This window comes from Carcharodon carcharias, chromosome 12 (assembly GCF_017639515.1).
Source record: "Carcharodon carcharias isolate sCarCar2 chromosome 12, sCarCar2.pri, whole genome shotgun sequence".
Classification (NCBI taxonomy): Eukaryota; Metazoa; Chordata; class Chondrichthyes; order Lamniformes; family Lamnidae; genus Carcharodon; species Carcharodon carcharias.
The window spans coordinates 138,314,379-138,337,173 of record NC_054478.1 but is presented as its reverse complement, the minus strand read 5'-3'; the positions used below and the strand labels follow the sequence as shown (position 1 = coordinate 138,337,173).

Below are 22,795 nucleotides of genomic sequence, written 5' to 3'. Positions count from 1 at the left end.
TGTTCAATATACCTGGACACGATTTCATAGAACAGCAGGGAAGCTCTCCCCAGTGTCGTGGCGAGTGTTTATCCCTCAATGATGTAATGAGCAGATTATCTGTTCCAATTACTGTTACAAGATAGGAAACAAAGGCAGCCAATTTGCTGTTTGTGGGATGTTGCTGTGCGCATATTGACTGTTACGTTTCCTAGGTTACAACAGTCGTGATGACATTTCAAAGTACTTCATTGGCCGCAAGGAGCTTTGGTACGTCCTAAGGTCACAAAAGGTGCTATATAAATGAAAGTTCTTTCTATTTTATATGGAGGCTTTTAATTGAAATCACTGATGTTATGAGAACTGCTTTTCCAATGTTTGATCCTCAGGTAAGGATATGAGTTCTAAGGGTGTAACCTTTATTTAAATACGAACATACGAATTAGGAGCAGGAGTAGTAGGCCACTCAGCCCCTGGAGTCTGCTCTGCCATTCAATAAGATCATGGTTGATCTGATTTTAACTTCACATTCCTGCCTACCCCCAATAACCTTTCACCCCCTTGCTTCTCAAGAATTTATCTACCTTGCCTTAAAGGTCTTCAAGGACTCCACCTCAATCACCTTTTGAGGAAGAGAATTCTAAAGTCTCACAACCTCTGAGATAAAAGTTTTTTCCTCATCTCTGTTCCAAATGGGCGACTCCTTATTTTGAAACAGTGACCCCTAGTTCTCGATTCTCCCACAAGAGGAAACATCCTCTTCATATCCACCCTGTCAAGACCCCTCAGAATCTTAAAGGTTTCAATCAAGTCACCTCTTACTCTTCTAAACTCCAGCAGATACAAGCCTAGGATGTCCAGCCTTTCCTCATAAGACAACCCGCTCATTTCAAGTATTTATCTCGTAAACCTTCTCTGAACTACTTACAATGCATTTACAGCTTTCCTCAAATAAGGAGACCAATACTGTACACAATACTCCAGGCATGGTCTCAACAATGCCTTCTATAACTGAAGCATAGCCTCCCTATTTTTGTACTCAATTCCCCTCACAGTAAACGATAACATTCTATTAACTTTGCTAATCACTTGCTGTGCGTGATTACTAACCTTTTGCGATGCATGCACTAGGGCACCCAGATCCCTCTGCATCTCAGAGCTCGGGAATCTCTCACTGTTTAGATAATATGCCTCTTTTTCATTCGTCCTGCCAAAATGGACAACCTCACATTATGCTACATTATACTCCATTTGCCAGATTTTTGTCCACTCACCTAACCTATCAATATCCTTTTGTAGCATCCTTAAGTCCTCTTCACAACTTACTTTCCTATCTATCGTTGTGTCATCAAAAAATTTAGCAACCATACTATCGGTCCCTATTTGTAGTTCTTTCGATGTTCCTTCAGGCGTGGGCTGATGATCTAAGATTGATATTCCATTTATGTTTTGCTAGTGCCAGTGGATGAGTATTTTCAGACATTAATGATACAGTTTATGTCAATAATTCTGTGACAGCACTGTCCTCCTTCCCCTCTTCTGCCTTCCTATAATATTAACATTACCACTGGAGGTGCTGACTAGCAACCAGCCCCATCTCACTTTTTAAACATTCAATGGATCCCCAGGAGGCTAGTGATGCATGTATCACCCAAGGGCGATGCACAGTGGGCAAAAACATGGTTACAAATCATAAATTAACTAATATGCATACAGTAGTTAGAAACACAAGAACAGAAGCAGGCCCTCGAGCTTGTTCCTTCAGTCAACTGGATCTTGGTTGATCCACATCTTAATTCCATCAACCTGAATTGGTTCTGTATCCCTTAGTACTCTTATCTCAACAGCTTTTTGGGGAGGTGGGGGGGAAGAGCTCCAGATTTCCACTATCCTTTGTGTGATGAAATGCTTCCTGACATCACCCCTGAACGGCCTAGCTCTAATTTTACGGTTATGCTCCCTTGTCCTGGGTTCCCCTTTAGATCTTCAGCTGCTCCCAGTGTCACTAAAATCCCCCCAACTCTGGAGTCTGAAGCGAAATGCAGATAGCAAAGCAAACACTGGAGCAGAAATGGGGCAGCATCAAAGGGTCTGAGCGAGCCAGGGAGTCCAGAATTTGGCACTGCTGAAGAAATTTTAAACCTTCCCATTCCAGTTCTTTTGTCCGCTAACTTCTCCCCCACTCCCAATTCCTCTCTTCAAGATATTGCCTTTTGCTGGGATATAACTTCTGGGACTTCAGCTGCCCTCTAGTAACTTATGCAAGGGATCATTCTAAATCCTTGAATCTAAACTATAAACATCAACAAGTTGTTCAAACATAGGAATCCTCATAGCCAGCCCTATCCTCACCTGATGCTCGATAGGACACTTTCCCACCCAGTGATCAGGAGCAAAACCCCCAAATGGCTCCTTCACCACCCCTCCCTAGTCCAAGCACCTGAAACCAATTGTAGTGCCTCTCCTTAAATCAGTGATAACAGCACATATCAGGGATTGAACCTGCGACATTCCAGCTATTTTTAGGTCAATGCCACAGCAGCCAGACTTTATATTTAATACAAAAACAGAATTACCTGGAAAAACTCAGCAGGTCTGGCAGTGTCGGCGGAGAAGGAAAGAGTTGACGTTTCGAGTCCTCATGACCCTTCGACAGAACTTGAGTTCGAGTACAAGAAAGAGTTGAAATATAAGCTGGTTTAAGGTGTGTGTGTGGGGGGCGGAGAGAGAGAGAGAGAGAGAAGTGGAGGGGGGGTGTGGTTGTAGGGACAAACAAGCAGTGATAGAAGCAGATCATCAAAAGATGTCAACAACAATAGAACAAAAGAACACATAGGTGTTAAAGTTGGTGATATTATCTAAACGAATGTGCTAATTAAGAATGGATGGTAGGGGACTCAAGGTATAGCTCTAGTGGGGGTGGGGAGAGCATAAAATATTTTAACATATTTAAAAATAATGGAAATAGGTGGGAAAAGAAAAATCTATATTTGTTGGAAAAAAAAGGAAGGGGGAAACAGAAAGGGGGTGGGGATGGGGGAGGGAGCTCACGACCTAAAGTTGTTGAATTCAATATTCAGTCCTGAAGGCTGTAAAGTGCCTAGTCGGAAGATGAGGTGTTGTTCCTCCAGTTCGCGTTGGGCCAGGTAATTCTGTTTTTGTTTTGGATTTCCAGCATCCACAGTTTTTTTGTTTTTATATTTAATGTTTTTATATGAACAAGTCAAAGATGAACTGCCCATTGTTTACAGGTTGAAAGCCATGGTGTGGTTTGAGCCATACAGATCAGGAAAGTCTCAGGTTTGACTCTCAGACTGAAGTGAGCTAGTCGGCTTTGATAATGGAGCTGCCATTGACTGTCGCTCGCCGGGCTGCAAAAAGTCAACCAGAGCTTGCACTTAATGGCAATCCAGAGGCTTGTCCATGAAACAGTGTCAATGCTGGCTGAGGATGGGATGGAGCTCAGTTGTGATGTTTCTATCAATTTTGAAAAGCCTGTCTAAGGACTGTCCTCGCATACATGGGAAATGATTACTTAGGGCAGTGTTTCCCTAATTTTTTCCCGGTGTGGCCATTTTTGATGCCCCAGACTTTGTGTGACCCCAGAGAGAAAATTGGTGGTGGTGGTGGTGGGGGGGGGTTTTGGGGGTGGGGTATGAGAGTTGTTGGGAGGGATTTTATGGTTGCGTCATAACGAGACGTTCAAAAGTCCACTGACTTCGGTGGAACCAGAAAATCTCACCTGCAGGAGGGGCCGTAAAATTCCACCTGCTGAGTGAGGACTTGGTGGGGGGGGGGGGGGGGGGGTGCGGGGGGTGCGGAGAGCAAGTTGATGAAAAGGCAGAGTTTCTCCCAAAAAAAACACACCTACCTATTCACAGGCTTTTTTTCACAGCAACAATTGGGCCTCAGGGAGCAGTCCATTAGGCCATGCCCAGCAATAAAAAAAACGCAAGAATTTAAAGGGACCTCACAGCTGTCAGAAGTCAATCTGAGCTCCACAGTAGCCATTGCTGCCTCGGAGCTTGTGACTCCAAAATTTCATGTTGTGTCCCCATAGGGGGTCGCAACCACAGTTTGGGATGGCCTGACTTAGTAAGATATCAGAAGTCAACTAAACCTCACCATGGATCAAAGCTGCCAGGAGGAGAATAGAGAAAAGAGGAAGGAAATTGTGAAGTAAATAAGAATCTGAACTGCCAATCAATTTTTTAATTTCACAAATAAAGATCTCTTCTCACTATGCTTTCTGCCATTGTATACATTCTTCAGTGCCGTGGATTGGGCTTTGGACTCGAAGCAGTACTGTAAACAATGACAGAAACCACATTCCTGGCACTGCTCTGCCCACACAGTGGTGGGATGGGCGAGGTGAAAAGGGGTAACAACGCTCGTCCAGTGGGTCAACTGAAACCTGAGATCTCAGAACACGGTCTCAAAATCAAAAGCTTTGATGCTTGCAAAACTGAAAGTAGTTCCCTGCTTCTCAGAAGGTCAAGTCTGTCTCGGATCGAGACCCATGGGGCAAGATCAACACCGGTAAGATTTACAGAGCAAACTGCAGTACTTGAGTCACTTGTCAATTGACTGTCCTTTACCTTCTTAACAGGTGTAGCGCCATCAATTTAACTTTGTAACATTGAAAACAGCAGTTAAGACAGTCTAATTCAGAGACTGTAAATTAGTGTCTGCTCCGTATCCCTTTAAAGCAACGCATCTGACTTGGATTGAATATAAAATAGGCATCTGCCTTGTATCAATCAAAGCGTGAAAAGGTTGATTGCTACAAGTTATCTAAAAAAGGGGGCAGAAATTAGATGACTACACCATCATTTTTGCTTCTAAACCAGCTCTGACAGGAGCATTAAAACTCATAGGTTCCATTTCACAGGGAGGGACATTTGCGACTCTTTCATATATTCAGTCTCTCATATTAGTTCTTCCCAATCGGGCATCAATGTTCAAAAAAAATAATAATCTGCAATAGCTGCGTTTCGACACTTGAAGTACGAGTTGGGAAAGTGGTTTCACTTTTCACTCTGGAAGCTGACAAGCATGACTAGAGGGGGAATAAAATAACATTCAGTTCACATAAATATCAAGCAGCCTGCCCGAGACTGATGGGACCAGAATGCGTTCTCAGCCATCATTCCCCAGACAGGCCCAAGGACACCCATAACTTATTTTACAATCATTTAGTTTCAGCTGAACTGGAAAAGTGACAACTTATCTCTGCTGACAAGATGCCATCTCAAGCCTTACAATTAACTGTACACGATTAACGGCCCGCTCCGTCATTATCTTCTATCATGATCAACTGTGTGTGCAGCCCTCCATGCCAGGAGGCCATTAGGACTATGCAAGTATCCAAATATGTAGTTGGAAATCTGGTCAAAGCAGCAAGTGCCACTCCTGAGCATCTAAACACAAAATAGACCATAATAATAAAACTATCGAGTGGGAACTGGATGGCGCAGTGGTTTAGCAAACTGACCTTTCACCTTGAGGATGCAATTGGGATCAAAGTCTCTTGTTATCAAGTCCTAGGGACCCTCTGTGAACTGAGCTGGAGCAGTTTTAACCGAATTCCTACTGGGTTTGGGCCACAGTGCAAATCTATTCCCAACTCAGCACCAGTGACATGACGACCTGGCATTTCCATTGGCAATCACCATGAGAGGGAAAGGAAATAATGTCACCCTGGTCCAACTGGCTACCTATCTGAAATTAGGGCAGAAAAGAGGGAGATTTAACATTTCCTTTTATTCATTTACGGGATGTGGGCGGCGCTGGTTAGGCCAGCATTTATTGCCCATCTCTAATTGCCCTTGAGAAGGTGGTGATGTGCTGCCTTCTTGAACCGCTACAGTTCCTGTGGTGTAGGAACACCCACAGTGCTGTTAGGAAGGGAGTTCCAGGGTTTTGACCTAGTGACAGTGAAAGAAAGTGCAACAGTTTTGAAGCGGGCAAGAATCTCGAGATCTGGACAATCCAATCTGGGAATGCTCGATACAAACCGGAAGGCATTAAAATCAGTAAAAAAAGTGCGGAGCAATCAAATGTCCAGAACAAATAGCTCCGACTTCACAAACACAACTGTTCCACAGGTAATGCGACCTTTAGGTAGTTCCACACTGTTGCTGGCGACCAAAGCAGGTGATACCTATAGGTGCTAGTTTTATCCACACTTCAGTCTGCAAAGGTCAAATCATCATTATGACCACAAGTTTCATCGGAAAATCTTTCACTGCTCTGAGCACAACTGCCGTGTTACAAAAATCTATCTAAGCCACTGTTAACTTTTCAGGTGATTCAATGACGTTTGATCAAGATGTAAATTTAGTTTAGGTAAACCTGTGAAGATAACAATACAAACAGTAATCTTCAGAAGCCGATCCTCAGTATGAACTGTATGAAAATCATTCAGAACATTTCCCTGCACGGTTGCCAGTCTTATCAACAGGCCATTTAGGTTTTCTGTGTTTTCATCCTGAAGTTTGATTGGGACATGGTATAACCATCATAGTACATTACTTAGCGGCAACTTAGCTAACCAACCTGTATGTCCTCTCATTAAGAGTACACTGAAGTATTTTGGAAATGCACCAGATTATTTTATGCTATCATAGAGCATGCGTGGTTGCTATTTTTAAAAAATTCTTTCATGAGATGTGGGCATCGCTGGCTAGGCCAGTATTTGTTGCCCATCCCAAAATGCCATAGAGATGGTGGTGGTAAGTCACCTTCTTGAACCACTGCAGTCCATGTGATCTAGTTGCACCCATAGTGCTAATCAGGGAGGGAATTCAGGATTCTGACCCAGCAACAGTGGAGGAATGGCAATATAGTTCGAAGTCAGGATAGTTTTGTCTTGTGGGGGGGATCTTGCAGGTTGTGGTGTTCCCACACATCTGCTGTCTTTGACCTTCTAGGTGGTGGAGGTCATGAATTTGTAAGGTGCTGCTGAAGGAGCAATGGTGAGTTGCTGCAGTGGATCTTGTACATGGTACACACTGCTGCCACTGTGTGGCAATGGTGAAGGGAGTGAATGTTTAAGGTGATAGATGGGGTGCTGATCAAGCGGGCTGCTTTGTCCTGGATGGTGTTGGTCTTCTTGAGTGTTGCGTGACCATAACATGGTAGAATTTTACATTATGTTTGAAAGTGAGGTAGTTCAATCTGAGGCCAGTTATTAAATTTGAATAATGAAAATTATGAAGGTATGAGAAGCAAATTCAGAGCTGATGGGAAGATACATTAAAAGGTATGACAGTACATAGGCAATGGACAGTCTTTAAAGAATTATTACATAGTTTACAGCAATTATAACATCCCTTTAAGGTACAAAAATCCAAGAAGAAAAGTCAGTCAATCGTGGCTAACAAAGTAAGTTAAGAATTGGATAAGATTAAAAGAAAAGGCCTATAAAGTTGCCAGAAATAGCAGTAAACCTGAGGATTGGGAGGATTTTAGAATATAGCAAAGGAGGACCAAGAAGCTGATAAAGGGAGCATAGAATATGAATGTAAGCTAGCATAAAACATAAAATGAACTGTAAAAGCTTCTATATGAACATAAAAAGGAAACGTCTGGCTAAGACAAATGTGGGTCCATTACAGGCAGAGTCAGGAGAACTTATAATGGGCAATAGAGAAATGGCAGGGAAGCTAAATGATTATTTTGTGTCTGTCTTCACTGAGGGAGACACAAGGAATCTCCCAGAATCAGAGATCCAAGGGACTAGGGAGAATGAGGAATTGAAGGAAATTTGCATTAATAAGAAGGTTGTATTGGAGAAATTAATGGGACTGAAGGTTGATAAGATCCCAGGACCTGATGATCTACATCCCAGAATGTTGAAAGACTATGGACATAGTAGATGCATTGGTGATCATCTTCCAAAATTCCATAGATTCTGGAATGATTCCTACAGATTGGAAGGTAGCAAATGTCACTCCACTATTTAAGAAGGGAGGTAGAGAGAAAACAGGAAACTACAGATTTGTTAGCCTTACACCAGTAATAGGGAAAGGCTAGAATCTATTATAAAGGATGTGATAAATGAACATTTGGATAATACTGATCTGATTTGGCATAGTCAACATGGATTTTTTAAACAGGAAGTCATATTTGATGAACCTGTTGGAGTTTTTTTTGAGGATGTTACTAACAGAATTGGTAAAAGGGAGTTGATGAACATAGTATACATGGATTTTCAGAAGGCTTTTGATAAAGTCCCCAACAGGAGGTTGGTTAGCAAATTTAAAGCACATGTGATAGGAGGTAACATACTGGCATGGATTAAGGATTGGTTAACAGGCAAAACAGATCATTCTTGCATTGGCAAGGTGTGATTAGTGGGGTGCTGCAGGCATCATTGCTCCCATCCCAGCTGTTAACAGCACATATCAATGATTTGGCTGTGGGGGCCAAATGTAATATTTCTAAGTTCGCGAATGACAAAAAACTAGGTGGGAATGTGTTGACAGACTTACTGAGTGGGCAAGAACACGGCAGTTGGAATATAATGTGAGGTTATCCACTTTGGTAGGAGGAACAGATACACAAAGTATTTCTTAAATGGTAAGAGATTAAAAAGCATTGATGTACAAAAGGACCTGGGTGTTCTGGTCAATAAGTCACTGAAGGCTAACATCCAGGGGCAGCAGGCAATTAGGAAGGCTAATGGTGAGCTGGCCTTTATTGCAAGAGGAATTGAGTACAGGGGTAGTGAAGTCTTGCTTCAATTGTATAGAAACTTGGTTAGGCTGCACCTGGAGTACTATGTGCAATTTTGGTCCCCTTACCTTCGGAACGATATTATTGCCATAGAGGGAGTACAACAAAGGTTCTCCAGACTTGTTCCTGGGATGATAGGACTGTCCTATGAAGAGAGATTGGGGAAACTGGACCTCTATTCTCTAGAGTTTCAAAGAACGAGAGGTGATCTCATTGAAGCCTACAAAACTCTTAAAGGGACAGACAGGGTAGATGCAGCTAAGATGTTTCTCTTGGTTGGGGAGTCCAGAATCAGGGGACAAAGTTTCAAAATAAGGGGGAAGCCACTTGGAACTGAGATGAGGATATTTTTTTCTTTTACTCAGAGGGTTGAGTGTTTTTGGAATTCTCTACCCAGAGGGTTGTGGAAGTTCAGTCATTGAGTATGTTTAAAGTAGAAATTGACAGATTTCTAAATGCTAATAATGTAATGGGGTATGGCAATAGTGTGGGAAAAAAGCATTGAAGTGGATAATCAGCTATGATCATATTGAATAGTGGAGCAGGCTCCTGTGGACATGCACTCCAAGGTCTCTCACTTCCTCTTGTAGCCACAGTATTAATATGGCTGGTGCAGTTCAGTTTCTGGTCATTGGTAACCCCCAGGATGTTGATGGTGGGGATTTAGTGATGGTAATGCCAATTAATGTCGAGATAATTAGATCCTGAAACAAAGACATCCACTGCATTTTCTAAGTATGTGATGTGCTTTGGGGTGTCCCTGAGAAATGTGTTAAGGTACTGTGCAGGTGGACAGATTTCTTTCTGTTCACAAGCCTGACCACAGTGTAAGTCTGTAAAGTTAGAGAATGTATTTTGCAAAGTCCCAATGAGCATTTAATGTCCTAAACTGTAACTTAATTTATTTCAGAAGCTGAGGAGTTGGGAGATAGAACAGTCAAGTTTCTCTGTTATTTTTTCACACATTTGTCCTTTGAGGGAGCTCTGTGACTGACCCTGTCAACACAACTTGGTGGCAGATGTCTTGTTTGTAGCTGTTAGTTTATTTAATTCTCTGTCAAAACATATAAATGTGTTGTGTGAGACATCCTTAAAAAAAAGCTTTAGAGGTCAAGGTTATACTTAAACTCACATTGCACACGCTATGAATGCTTAATGATAAACCTGAGAGAAATGTAACTCTGGCTCTTTCCATTTGATTTGCATATCTTCAATAGGTAGCCATTCAGAAAAATCCTTGCAGTTTGCTAATATACCCTTCATGAGCATGTTCATTCTACTGTGCAAAATACAAAAGCTGTAGAGTAAAAGCTACAACGTTTATGCTGTCCAAGTCCTATCCCTTGTTCATTTGCTTTATGCAATAGTGCAAAACCAGTGGTCAGAGGTGGTCTGGGAGTGGATATTCTACTTGGGCTTGACATCTCAGTGAAACCATTAAGAAGCCCCAAATTCAACTAAAGCTAGTCTTGATCTTCCAGAAAGAGAGAGACAGAGTCTGGGGAATTGATATGTAAAACAAGGAATGGCAAAGGCATTACACAGGTAATTTCTGGCTTCATTGTAAAAGACTTAGAAAACTTCCCTAAGATACTTGAAAATGAAATGGTGAAAGTGAGGGAGGGATTCAAACAATTACCATCACCAGGGAAAAGATGCTGGATAAACCTTTACACCTAAAGGCTGACAAGTCTCCTGGACTTGAAGGCCTGCATCCTAGGGTCTTAAAGGAAATGGCTGCAGAAGTAATAGAGGCTTTGGTACAATTGTCCAAAATTCCTTTGATTCTGCAAGGTCCCAGTAGATTGGAAAATAGCAAATGTAATACCTTTATTCAATAAAGGAGGGAGACAGAAAGCAGGAAACTACAGATCAGTTAGCCTAACATCTGTCATAGGGAAATTGCTAGAATCCATTATTCAGGAGGTTATAGCAGAACACTTAGAAAATCATAACAGGATCAGGCAGAGTCAGCACGGCTTTTTGAAAGGGAAATCTTGTTTGACTAATTTATTTAGAGTTCTTTGAAGGAATAACAAGCAAGATGGATAAAGGGGAATCTATAGATGTGGTGTACATGAATTTCCAAAAGACATTTGGTAAGTTGCTACATCAAAGGTTACTTCGCAAGAGACATACATACAAATGTATGAACATATGAAGTAGAAGCAGAAGTAAGCCATTCGGCCCTCGAGCCTGCTCCACCATTCAATAAGATCATGGCTGATCTGGATGTGTTTTGAATTCCACATTCCTATCTACCCCCAATAACCTTTGATTCCCTTGCCTAACAAGAATCTAACTACTGCTGCCTTAAAAATATTCAATGACCCTGCATTCGGAGCAGAAGCTCCAAAAGTCACACAACCCTCTGAGAAAAAAATTTCTCCTCATCTCTATCCTAAAAGGGCAATCCCTAGTTTTAAAACAGTGCCCCCTAGTTCTGGACTCACCCACCAGAGGAAACATCTTTTCCAAGTCCACCTTGTCAATACCATTCAGGATCTTATATATTTCAATCAAGTCACCCCTCACTCTTTTAAACTCCAGTTAACATGCCCAGTCTGTCTAACTTTTCCTCATAAGACAAACCGCTCATTCCAGGTATCAATCTAGTGAATCTCATCTGAACCTGCTCCAATGCACTTACATCCTTCCTTAAATATGGGGACGAAAATTGCAAACAATATTTGAGATGTGGTCTCATAAATGCTCTGTATAACTGAAGCATAACATCCTTCCTTTTATATAATAAAAGCAGAAAATGCTGGGAAAACTCAGCAGGTCTGACAGCATCTGTGGAGAGAGAAACAGAGTTAATGAGTCCGTATAGCTCTGTTTCTCTCTCCACTGATACAGTCAGGTCTGCTGAGTTTTTCCAGCATTTTCTGTTTTTATTTCAGATTTCCAGCATCCGCAGTATTTTGCTTTTATCCTTATTTTTATGTTTAATTCCTCTCGTAATAAAGGAAAGCATCCATTAGCCTTCTTAATTACTTGCTGTACCTGCATACCAACTTTTTGTGACTCATGCACTAGAACACCTAGATCCCTCTGCACCTCGGAATTCTGCAGCCGTTCTCAATTTAAGTAATACTCTGCTTTTTTTATTCTTCCTGCCAAAGTGAACAACTTCACATTTTCCTAAATTATACACCATCTGCCAGATTTTTTCCCACTCGCTTAATCTATCTATATCCGTCTGCAACTTCATGTCCTCTTCACAATATACTTTCCTATCTATCTTTGTGTCATCTGCAAATTTAGCTAGCATGCCTTCACTCCCCTCATCTGAGTCATTCATTTCCAGAATCTAGCAAATTTTGGAAAATTAACACCAACGTACCTATAACTACATTAATCACCTCTTTTAAGGCCCTAGGAAGAAGTCCGCAGAACCATCAGTTTGCTTCCCTAGTGATTGTAATTTCACCGAGTTCCCTACTCCTTTCCACCTCCTGATTTATAGCTATTGCTGGAATGCTTTTTGTATCTTCTATAGTGAAGATAGAAGTGCAATGAACATATCTTTTTATTTCTGTTGGACTGTGGGTTAAAACTACAATGGCTGCCGTTTGAAGGACATGTCTATTGGAACAGTGTGAAGGATATATACAATGCTGCTGTCCTGGAACAAAGTGTGCCATGAAAGGCAGGGTGGTGCCAAGGAGGAATTTGTTCCAACGGGGAACTGCCTGATAACAACGTTTTAATTGGCTCCTGACCAGGTGACCAGGGTTTGCATGAGAGCAGTGCAGCAGAATAACTCCTAGCCTAAAAGGAAAAAGACCTAAAACCTCTCTCTTGTGTGTGGAAGATTCCTGTAATTCTACAATAATAGCTAGCTGGCTTTTTCTCCTCACATCTCTAAAACCTGCTCTCTCTGAAAACCCCTGTCAAGAGGCAAAGAGGAAAATCACCATTAGAGACATTGAAAGGCAAGTGCTCCACCAGTGAACTAAAGACTGAAAGTGCTGGAAGACCACCACGTGTCATCAACAAAGAACTGAAATTGAAAGGAATTCAGAAGACATTGATCAAAATCAACCCATTGAATCCTGTACTCTGGAATTGGTGCTATTGAACTGTTTTATCCCACCCTTAAAATTCATGTTTTGTGTGTGTCTTGTATGTGTGTGTATAGGGATTTAAGAAGGGGTAGAGTTTAGGTTATAGAGTTAGAAATTAGCAGTTCATATTTCTTTCTTTTGCTACTGGTTAATGATAATTTGTTCAACAAACAATTATTTACTTATTAAGTATACAAACCTGGTGCTCATATTCTGTTAACCTAAATTAAACAAATAGGTAGGTTGATCAAACTTTTTCACATTTAGTCTTAGATCCATTCTTCTCCCTTTCAAACTGGATGCAAAATTCAATCATATTGTGGTCGCTGCTACTTAGGGGTGCCTTTACTCTGTCACATTACACAGTACCAAGTCTAATATAACCTGCTCTCAGGTTGTTTCTAGAATGTGCTGCTCTAAAAAACTATCTTTGAAAGCATTCTATGAACTTTTCATCCAGGCTACTACTGCCAGTCTGATTTTTCCAGTTTATATGTAGATTAAAATCACCCATGATTATTGCTTTCCCTTTATCTCAAGCACCCAATATTACTTGTTAGCTTTGTCCTACATTGTGGTTACTATCAGGGGGCCTGCAGACCACTCCCACTAGTGAATTCTTTCCCCTACTAGTCATCTCCACCCAAACTAATTCTACATCCTGATCTCCTGAACCAAGGTCATTTCTAACTATTGGACCAATGCCATCCTTGATCAACAGTGCTATCCCTCCACCTTTACTTAGCTTCCTATTCTTCTTGAATATCATATACGCCTCAATATTCAAGGCATAATCCTTGTCATCCAGAGGCCAGGTCTCTGCAATGGCTATCAGATCATATTTATTTACTTCATTGTGTGCTAACAATTCATTTACTTTGTTATGAATGCTATGTGCATTCAGATACAGCGCCTTTAGTTTTGTCTTTCTGTTATCTTTGTAACATCTAGTCTTGACTACTGGTATATTCTTAGGTCTTCTCTCTCTGTCCCTTCCTGCTATTCTACGACCCTCATTTCCCATATTACTATTATGGTCTCCTGCTTTGAATCTACCGCTTAATTTGCCACATCTACTCAGGCTTGATCCCTTACCCTCCCCTAGTTTAGTTTAAAGCCCTGTCTACTTCCCTGTTTATGCGATTTGCAAGAACACACGTCCCAGCACGATTCAGGTGTAGACCATCCCAACGGTACAGCCCCCACTTTCCCCAGTACTGGTGCCAGTGCCCAACGAACTGAAACCCACTTTTCCCACACCAGTCTTTGAGCCACACATTCATCTCTCTAATCTTATTTGTCCTATGCCAATCTGCATGTGGCTCAGGTAATAATCCAGAGATTTAGAAATGTAAAAATGGATATCAAAAGTTCCTACAGGTATTTAAAAAGGAAAAGAGTGAGTGTTGGTCCTCTAGAGAGTGACAATGGGGAGTTAATAGTAGATAACAAGGAAATGGTGGATGAAATGAACACCTTTGAGGTTCTACCTCTTAATTTGGTACCTAGCTTCTCATATTGACTATGCAGAACCTCTTTCCTTGTCCTGTTTATGTCATTAGAACCTACATGGACCACAACAACTGAATCTTCCTCTCCCACTGCAAGTTCCTCTCCAGCCCTGAGCTGATGTCTTGAACCCTGGCACAGGGCAAGCAACACGACCTTCTGGACTCTTGCTCTTTGCTGCAGAGAACAATGTCAATCCCCCTCACTATACTGTCATCTACTACCATTACATTCCTGTTTTCTACCCCTGCTTGAATGGCTTCCTGTACAACGGTCAGCCTGCTCATCCACCTTGCAGATCTCACTTTTATCCACACAGGTTGTGAGCACCTCAAATTTGTTTGACAACTGCAAAGTCTGAGGCTCCTGCACGACTGCCTTTTTGGTCCCATTACCTGCCTCACTGACGGTCACATCCTCCTGTCCTTCACTGTTGACCAAAACAGACGACCCTATTCTAAGAGGTGTGAACGTCTTCTGGAACAAAGTATCCAGGTATTTCTCCCCCTCCCTTATGTTGCACACTGTTTGCAGTTTGGCATCCAGATCAATAATCCTGATCCGGAATTCCTCTAGCTGCTTACACTTTCTGCAGATGTGTTTGTCCTGGATCACCTTGGTGTCCAAAAGCTCCCACATTCCACAGCTGCAACATAACATTTGTCCTGCCATTGTTACTTATGTTATTTAGTTAACTTAAATTAATTACTCACTTAATTAATTTAAAGTAATTCTTATGTATGCCACACCTCTTTCCTCCATGCACCGAATTCCCACGTGAGCCTAATTCGCTTCTCAGTCTCTGTTTAACAAGCTAATCTAACTTAATTGAAGGTTAGTACTGTGTCAGGTCTTGATTATTAGTCTATAGTTAAAACCTGAAAAGGACTTATCAGAACTTACCATGTGAAGCTAGGTCGCTACTCACTCAGTCTTCGTCTCACTCCGATGTAGTTGCCTGTCTCCTCGTGCGCCCCTTGCTGACATGGTGTAGGGAGTAATATATTAGCATGGAGAATGGATTGATTAGCTAACAGGAAGCACAGATTATGGATAAATGGGTCTTTTTTGGGTTGCCAAGCTGTAACTAGTAATCAACAGGGATCAGTGCTGGGGTTCAACTATTTACAATCTATATCAGTGACACCAAGATAGATAGGCAAGTAAGTTGTCAAGAGGAGGTACAGTCTACAAAGGGATGTGGATAAGTTAAGAGAGTGGGCAACAAATTTGGCACATGGGAGTATGATGTGGGAAAATGTGAACTAGTCCATTTTGGCAAGAAGAATAGAAAAGCAGTGTATTATTTAAATGGAGAAAGACTGCGGCGCTTGGTCGCACAGAGCGGTCTGGGTGTCTTGGCACATGAATCACAATAAGTTAGTATGCAGATACAGCAAGTGATTAGGAAGGCAAGTGAAGTGTTGATGTTTATTGCAAGGGGAATAGAACATAAAAGTAGGGAAGTTTTACTGCAACTATACAGGGCCTCACTGTACAGTGGTCTCACATCTGGAGTACTATGTACAGTTTTGGTCTCCTTATTTGAAAAAAGATATAATTGCATTAAAAGTAGTTCAGAGAAGGTTCATTCGACTCATTGCTGGGTGAAGAACTTAACTTATAAAGGTTGAACAGGCTGGGCCTATATCCATTGGAGTTTAAAGAATGAGAGGTGATCTTATTTAAACATAAAAGATCATCAGGGGACTTGATAGGGTGGATACTGGGAGGATGTTTCCTCTTGTGAGGGAAGCTAAAACTAGGGGGCACAGTTTAAGAATAAGATGTCTCCCTTTTAGGAAGGAGAAGAAGAAATTTTTTTTCCTCACAAAGGATTGTTAGTCTGTGAAGTTCTCTTCTCCAGGAAGCAGTGGAGGCTAGGTCATTGATTCATTCAAGGCTGAGTTGGATAGATTTTTAATAGACAAAGGAGTCAAGGGTTATAGGGGGCAGACGGGAAAGTGGGGTTGAGACCACAACCAGATCAGCCTTGATCTTATTGAATGACGGAGCAGGCTCAAAGGGCCGAATGACCTACTCCAGATCCTAAGTCATATGTTCCAATTTGGGAGGATCATCCATTGCACATCAAAACTATTCCTGATGAGAAAGGACTTGTATACAAAACCTGCTGTTGTCTACAACACAATATTCTGCTTTGCAATAATGAGCTGTGTGCTTTGCTATGTTGCTTGGCAAATGAAATGGGCATGCAATAGTGATTAAGAGGACAAACCCACAGGACCAACTTCTTGTGTTTAAGTTACTGAGGCTAGTGGCATACACCAAAAGGCGGAATCTTCCGTTCTGGAGACTAAGTCCGGTGGCGGGAGTGAAAGCTGGAGTGTCTGAACTTGCAAGATCTTGCGCTGTATTAATTATGCATCTATGAGTAAGTAGCATGTTGAATCTTGTGGTGGGATAGGCAGGAAGTAGCCTGCCCCACTACTACCTCATAGGTTCCAACATCTGGGCACCATACCTGAACAGCACCCAGACAACCATTCACTCTTCCACTCTGCTCCATGACTCCCTTCCTCCCCCAGTCCTGTCTCAGTCTCACCCTTCCTGTGCCCAGCCTTGGCGCAGCCTGTGCTACTGGCAGCTGATATCTCTCAGTGACTGTGTGAAAGGAAGGCAAAAGCAGGTTCTACTGACCTCAAAGTCCCAGGAGAACTCTACCTCGCCAAGAGCATGCCACTTACGTACAGGCATGAACCTGAACATTCTAAATTCCCACTGATGGGAATTTAAAGGGGGGACAAAATTCCAATGTGTTGCCCTTTTAGCGAGCATTCATGAAATGCAAATGGGGTTCCCAACATAGATCCGCAGGGCACTTGACCCACCTTTAAGCCACCATGAAAGTCAGGAGAACAAGATTCCAAACTAATTTCCCTCCGATGGGAACTGATTTTTGGCCTCCTGCCAAATCTTGCTCTCCCTGCTGGCGGGAATGGAAGATTCCATTCTTGGTCTTGCATCTGTACAGGGCCACAATGCTGTTGGTTCCCAGAGCCTGGCATTGTTTATATTGTGGCCAATAGGGAAAAAGCCCATGTAATAGTCACCATTTTGGGCGCAGTTAAGTTGCTATTGACCAGCAATTTTGAAGTAATATGGGAAATGGGGTAATGGGAGGCAAGGTAATACGCACTTTCCTCTACAGGCTTCCAGATTGGGAGACAATTCAAGTCAATATGTCCACCTCTACCACCCCCATTAATGAAAGTTTCAAATACCTCAAGCTGAAACTTGGGAAACTTTTGATCAGTTCAATAACATTGTTGCATTTTAAGTAGCTTGACCTCCAAAAGCTGCAACCTGTAATTTTTGGGCCTTGAATTTCTTGCATGCTTCAAATCAAAGACAACCGCAATGACATGTTGCCATCAAGTCTTGTTTCAGGCTCGAACACAATGGGGTCCTTTATCCACAGGTTGCAGCTGCACCAACCACTTGCTCAATTACTCTTTCTGTCTGAATTATACATAGATATGATCATTACGCATTCTGGAACACTACAGCCAGTCGACAACCATTAATGAGTGACAGTCCCAGTCAGCAAACTTTCTTAAACAACTAGTTGCAAAGAAACATCTAGAATTCAGTGTCCTTTTGTTCATGTCTGCTTTCAACCACTCATTAAAACAAGTCTTGACGAGGTAGTAAAAAACAAACTTGGTGGAGTTATCGAGTCCACATGATGTAAAAGAGATCAATCAGGCTCATTAAAAAGGCATGGTCATTAGTACTGCTTGCTGGACGAGTGGAGTTACTGAGCGGGACAGTTTGAGGGAACCCAATCAACTTCAACAGAGATAGTAACAGAACACCTTCGGTCTGTCCGCAAGCATGACTCAGATCTCCCTGTCGCTTGCCATTTCAACACTCCACCCTGCTCTCATGCCCATATGTCTGTCCTTGGCCTGCTGCAATGGTCCAGTGAAGCTCAACGCAAACTGGAGGAACAGCACCTCTTCTTCCAACTAGGCACTTTACAGCCGTCTGGACTGAATATTGAGTTCAACAACTTTAGATCATGAACTCTCTCCTCCATCCCACCCCCTTTCCGATCCCCCCTTTTCCAATAATTTATATATATTTTTCTTTTCCCACCTATTTTCATTATTTTAAAATTTATTTCCATTCATTGTTTTATCTCTACCTTTTAGCCTATTTCGATCCCTTCCCCCCACCCCACCCCCACTAGGGCTATCTGTACCTTGCTCGTCCTGCTTTCTACCCTTAATGTCACCATTAGCACATTTCTTAGCTAATATCACCACCGTCAACACCTCTTTGTCCTTTTGCCTAATGCCTCAGATTCAGAAACCCAACAATAATAAACCTTCTTCAAAGGAGAGCCATATTGGACTCAAAACGTTAACCCAGTTTCTCTCCCCACAGATGCTGCCAGACTTGCTGAGTTTTTCCAGTGCTTTCTGTTTTCATTTCATAAACCAAGAGAAGTTGCTGATTCAGAAGCAGCCATGCAATTAGCAACAGAATAAGATAAAATCTACAATAACTGGTTTAAACATGCACTCTGGATAAAGAAGATTTTCCTGAGTTGCCCACTGAATTTTTTACTAACCGCTTTATATTAATGGACTCGAGATTTGGACCTCATGCACAAGTGGAAACATTTTCTCCCTATCTACCCTCTTCATAATTTTCAAGACCTCTATTAAATCACGCCTTAGCCTTCTACATTTCTGATGGAGAGACCCAAGCTGTTCAGTCTGATAGTCATAATACCACTTATTATATCATTCTTGTAAATTCATTTTGCACCTTCAATAGTATTTTTTTCTTTATTCTTTCTGGGATGTGGGCATCACTGGCAAGGCCAGCATTTGTTGCCTATCCCCAATTGTCCTTGAACTGAATGACTTGCTCAGCCATTTCAGAGGGCAGTTAAGAGTCAACCACATTGCTGTGGGTGTGGACTCACATGTAGGCCAGGCCAGGCCAGGTCAGGACGGCAGATTTCCTTCCCTAAAGGACACTAATGAACCAGATGGGTTTTTACAACAATTGATGATAGTTTCATGGTCACCATTACTGAGACTAGCTTTCGATTCCAGATTTTATTAATTGAATTTAAATTCCCCCAGCTGCCATGGTGAGGTTTGAACCCGTGCCCCCAGATAATTAGTTTCGGCCTCTGGAATACTAGTCCAGTTACATTACTACTATGCCACCGGTGTCAGGCAATGTGGGGGTGTGGGGGGTTAACTCCTTTGTGGGGTCCCCTTATGCCCATCGGAGGCAATCCCCCCAAGGTCATGCCCCCCTTTAATGCTCCCTCTCTTGCCCTCTCAAGCCCAGTCCCCACCTCCCTCATCCCCCTTGTTGGGACTGCCAGCCAACCCCTGCCGATATCTTGGATTTACTTTCAATCCAGTTTCCATAATCTCCTCTTCTTTGGTCTGACTGTAGTCCCAGCAGTGGCCACTGCTCAGACGTGGCGCTGCTGCGACTACTGTGCTACTGGCCAATCGGATTGCTTGGCAGCTTCCAGATGAGGGCGGAAGCCTCACCCTGAGCCAATTAACACCTAGCCAAGCATAAAATGGCTGCTGCGCAGCTGACTTTTTTGTGGGCAGGCTCCAGGCCTACTTTTCAGTCGGGGACGGGGATGCAGGGAACACGGCGCCCCGTAAAATCCAGCCCAATCTCTTTTTTTTTAGCAATTCAGTTCCATGATGAAAATCCTATACACTTGGCATTCAAATGTTAAAATGTTATTGATTGTTTATAGCAAGGTTAAATAGCACAGTGCAAAAGCAAAATACTGCAGATGCTGGAAATCTAAAATAGTAACAGAAAATGTTGCAAATACTTACCAGGTCTGGCAGCATCTGTAAAGAGAAAAATGGAGAACAGTTCTGATGTCACTGTCAAAGTCACTGACAAGAATAGCATAGTGGTTATATTGCTGGAGTAGGGAATTAGAGAACCCAGGTTTAAATCCCATTCCAAATTTGAGTTTAGTTTTAAAAAAGTCTGGAAAGTAAAAGTCACTCTCAGTTAAAGTGATCGTGAGGATTTTTGATTATTCTAAAAACTCAACTTGTTTCGTATATGGTTATCAGGGACCTCGGTGCCCTTACCCAGTCGTGCCTATACCTGACTCCAGCCCAACACAAAAGCACTCGGTTGGCCCACTACACCAAATTCTCAGACCAACTTCGGAAGGGGGCGAGGTTGCAAAAGGCGCTATGGAAATGTTAGGTTTTTTTTTGCTTTCATTAGGAATGGGCAATAAATGCCAGCCTTGCTTGCAGTGCCCACATCCTAAGAAGAAATTTGAAAGGAAAAACAAATGAGGATGAAAGCTGAAGAAAATAATAGGCAGCAGACCAGTTGCCTATAAAGCCAGTTTAAGACTAATGTAAATTATTTATAACACTTCTAATTACTACCAGTGTGGAAGCAAATCAATAGCAGGCAGGCTTTCACTGCAAAGGCACAAGAATTTTTGAGCCACATATATTACGCAACATACATTCTTTGGAAATGCTTGAAACTTGGTGGCAGTCATGTGATGCCACACAACTTCAGGCCCAAGGTCAGGCTCTTACTTCATGCTGCCATGATGGCACTCACAATGACCAGTGCAAAATGGTAAGGACTCTCAACTTTGAATGCTAAAGCCTAGACTACAGAATATAACAAACGACATATGGCTGACAGTGAATTTCAGGCAGTAATTCATTTTCACAGTTTATGTCATCATTAGAGCGCTTGATTGAATTACTGCCTTGCACCACCCTGCCAGACAGCAGTTATCGGATATTTGTTACCGCACACAATGTGTCTGAAGCACAGTTGCTGCAATCATCAGCCTGGTGTATGAATATTCCTGTTTAAAGTTAGCCCAAGGAAGGTTTTACAGTACTGCTGCAACCCCATGGTAAGCAGCTCTGCTGACGCCGGTTTATTGAATAAATTGCTACAGAGCCATACACAGGAGAGGGGTTCTAGGTTTGCTCCTTAGTACGGGCAGGATTAGCAGATCGCAGTTGGGACAGTGTAAAGGAGATGGGGGCGGAGGGGAATGAATTAATCAGCCAGTGTATCTATTACTAATTGCTAGCCATTGATCAAAACTGGCCATGTGCAAACATCATAGAAAGAAACAATGATTTACATTTATATAACTACTTTCCCAACCTCAGAATGTCCCAAAAGGCTTTGCAGTCAATGGAGTGTTTTTGAAGTGTAGCCGCTGTTGTAATTTGGAAATACAGTAACCAATTTGCACACACAAGGTCCTCACAAACAGCAATGTGATACTGACCAAATAATCTGCTTTAGTGGTATTGGTTGGGGAAAAAACATGGATCAGGACACCCTCCTCAATTTCCAACTAGTGCCATGGGATCTTTTACATCCACCTGAGGCAGACAGGGGTCTTGGTTTAACATCTGATCCAAAAGATGGCACCTCCAACAGTGCAGCACTCCCTCAGAACAGTGCAAAAGCATCAGTCTAGACTGTGAGTTCATGTTTCTGGAGTGGGACTTGAGTGGGACTCAGAGGTGATAGTGCTACCATTGAACCATGGGTATGACTTAATTTGTAAATGCTGGTATTATTTTATTTGGCTTTAAAAAAAACCACTTTTGGATGTCTGGAGGTTGTGAAAGGCACTGTAGAAATGCAAGTCATTCTTTAAGTCAAAATATGTTGCGTAGTTGGGTTCGGGCAGGAGCTAGAGGAACAGAGAAAATTAATACCTTGAAGTAGGAATAATTTTTAAATTTAAATATCAAAAGGTATTGGTGCCCAGAATCAACAATATTTCCAATTTTTGTTCTATATTTTCAAAATATCCCATTGGGTGAGCATCATTTAGGAAAATACATTTGGAGTTTTAGTGTGAGTCCTGTGGTCAGAATATTTGGCCAGCTCTGGTTTAAACTCCCACACAAAAAAAAACCTCTATCAGAAGGACCACCAGAACCGATGGAACTCATGAAGGATGGACATCTTGGGCAAGACACTAAAGGCAAATGGCCTAGAAATCGGTTTGTGTGCAGACCAGTGCCAGCAGAAACCTGATGGGAGAGGACCAGGTGGAATTGGCACTCCTGTTTCACCAGGATGTGACTTGCTGGCCAGGGGCTACCATTCATGCCCCAGGAGGTCGTATTCAATGGCAGTTCTAGAAATGGCAGGAGTAGGCCCAAAGTCAGTCTGGGGGTGGGGGTGAGGGGGAGGGGACATGTGGAATTAGAAGAAGGAAAAAGAAACTAATTTGATTTGAATGGCAATTTGACAACATCGTCAAAATTTTGATCATGCTGCCATGGCATCTCGTTCATGGGCCTAGTTAAAAAAAAGTTGTATGTGATACTTCACCTGGCCAAGATTTTCCCTGTAACAGGATCCTTTTAAGAGCTGAAGAAAATTGTCCATCTCTGCCTGGTGCCTGAGCAGGTTTGGTGAGGGCATAAACAGCCTAGATTGCTGCTTGAATATCT

At 42.2% G+C, this 22,795-nt stretch overlaps 1 protein-coding gene across 6 annotated transcripts in view; it reads right to left on the bottom strand.

The window, feature by feature from the left end:
* The window catches only part of agap1 (ArfGAP with GTPase domain, ankyrin repeat and PH domain 1), a 689,020-nt gene that overhangs the window by 153,548 nt on the left and 512,677 nt on the right, over positions 1-22,795 (bottom strand). For 3 of the 6 annotated variants that reach the window (XM_041200794.1, XM_041200790.1, XM_041200792.1), the window contains one exon: positions 20,153-20,167. The exons of 2 other annotated variants lie outside the window; for them this stretch is intronic. In XM_041200794.1, coding sequence (XP_041056728.1) covers positions 20,153-20,167 — 15 coding nt within the window. Of the gene's footprint in view, positions 1-15,200; positions 15,278-20,152; positions 20,168-22,795 lie in introns of all 6 variants that reach the window. One more of the 6 variants, XM_041200793.1, reaches the window with a different exon arrangement.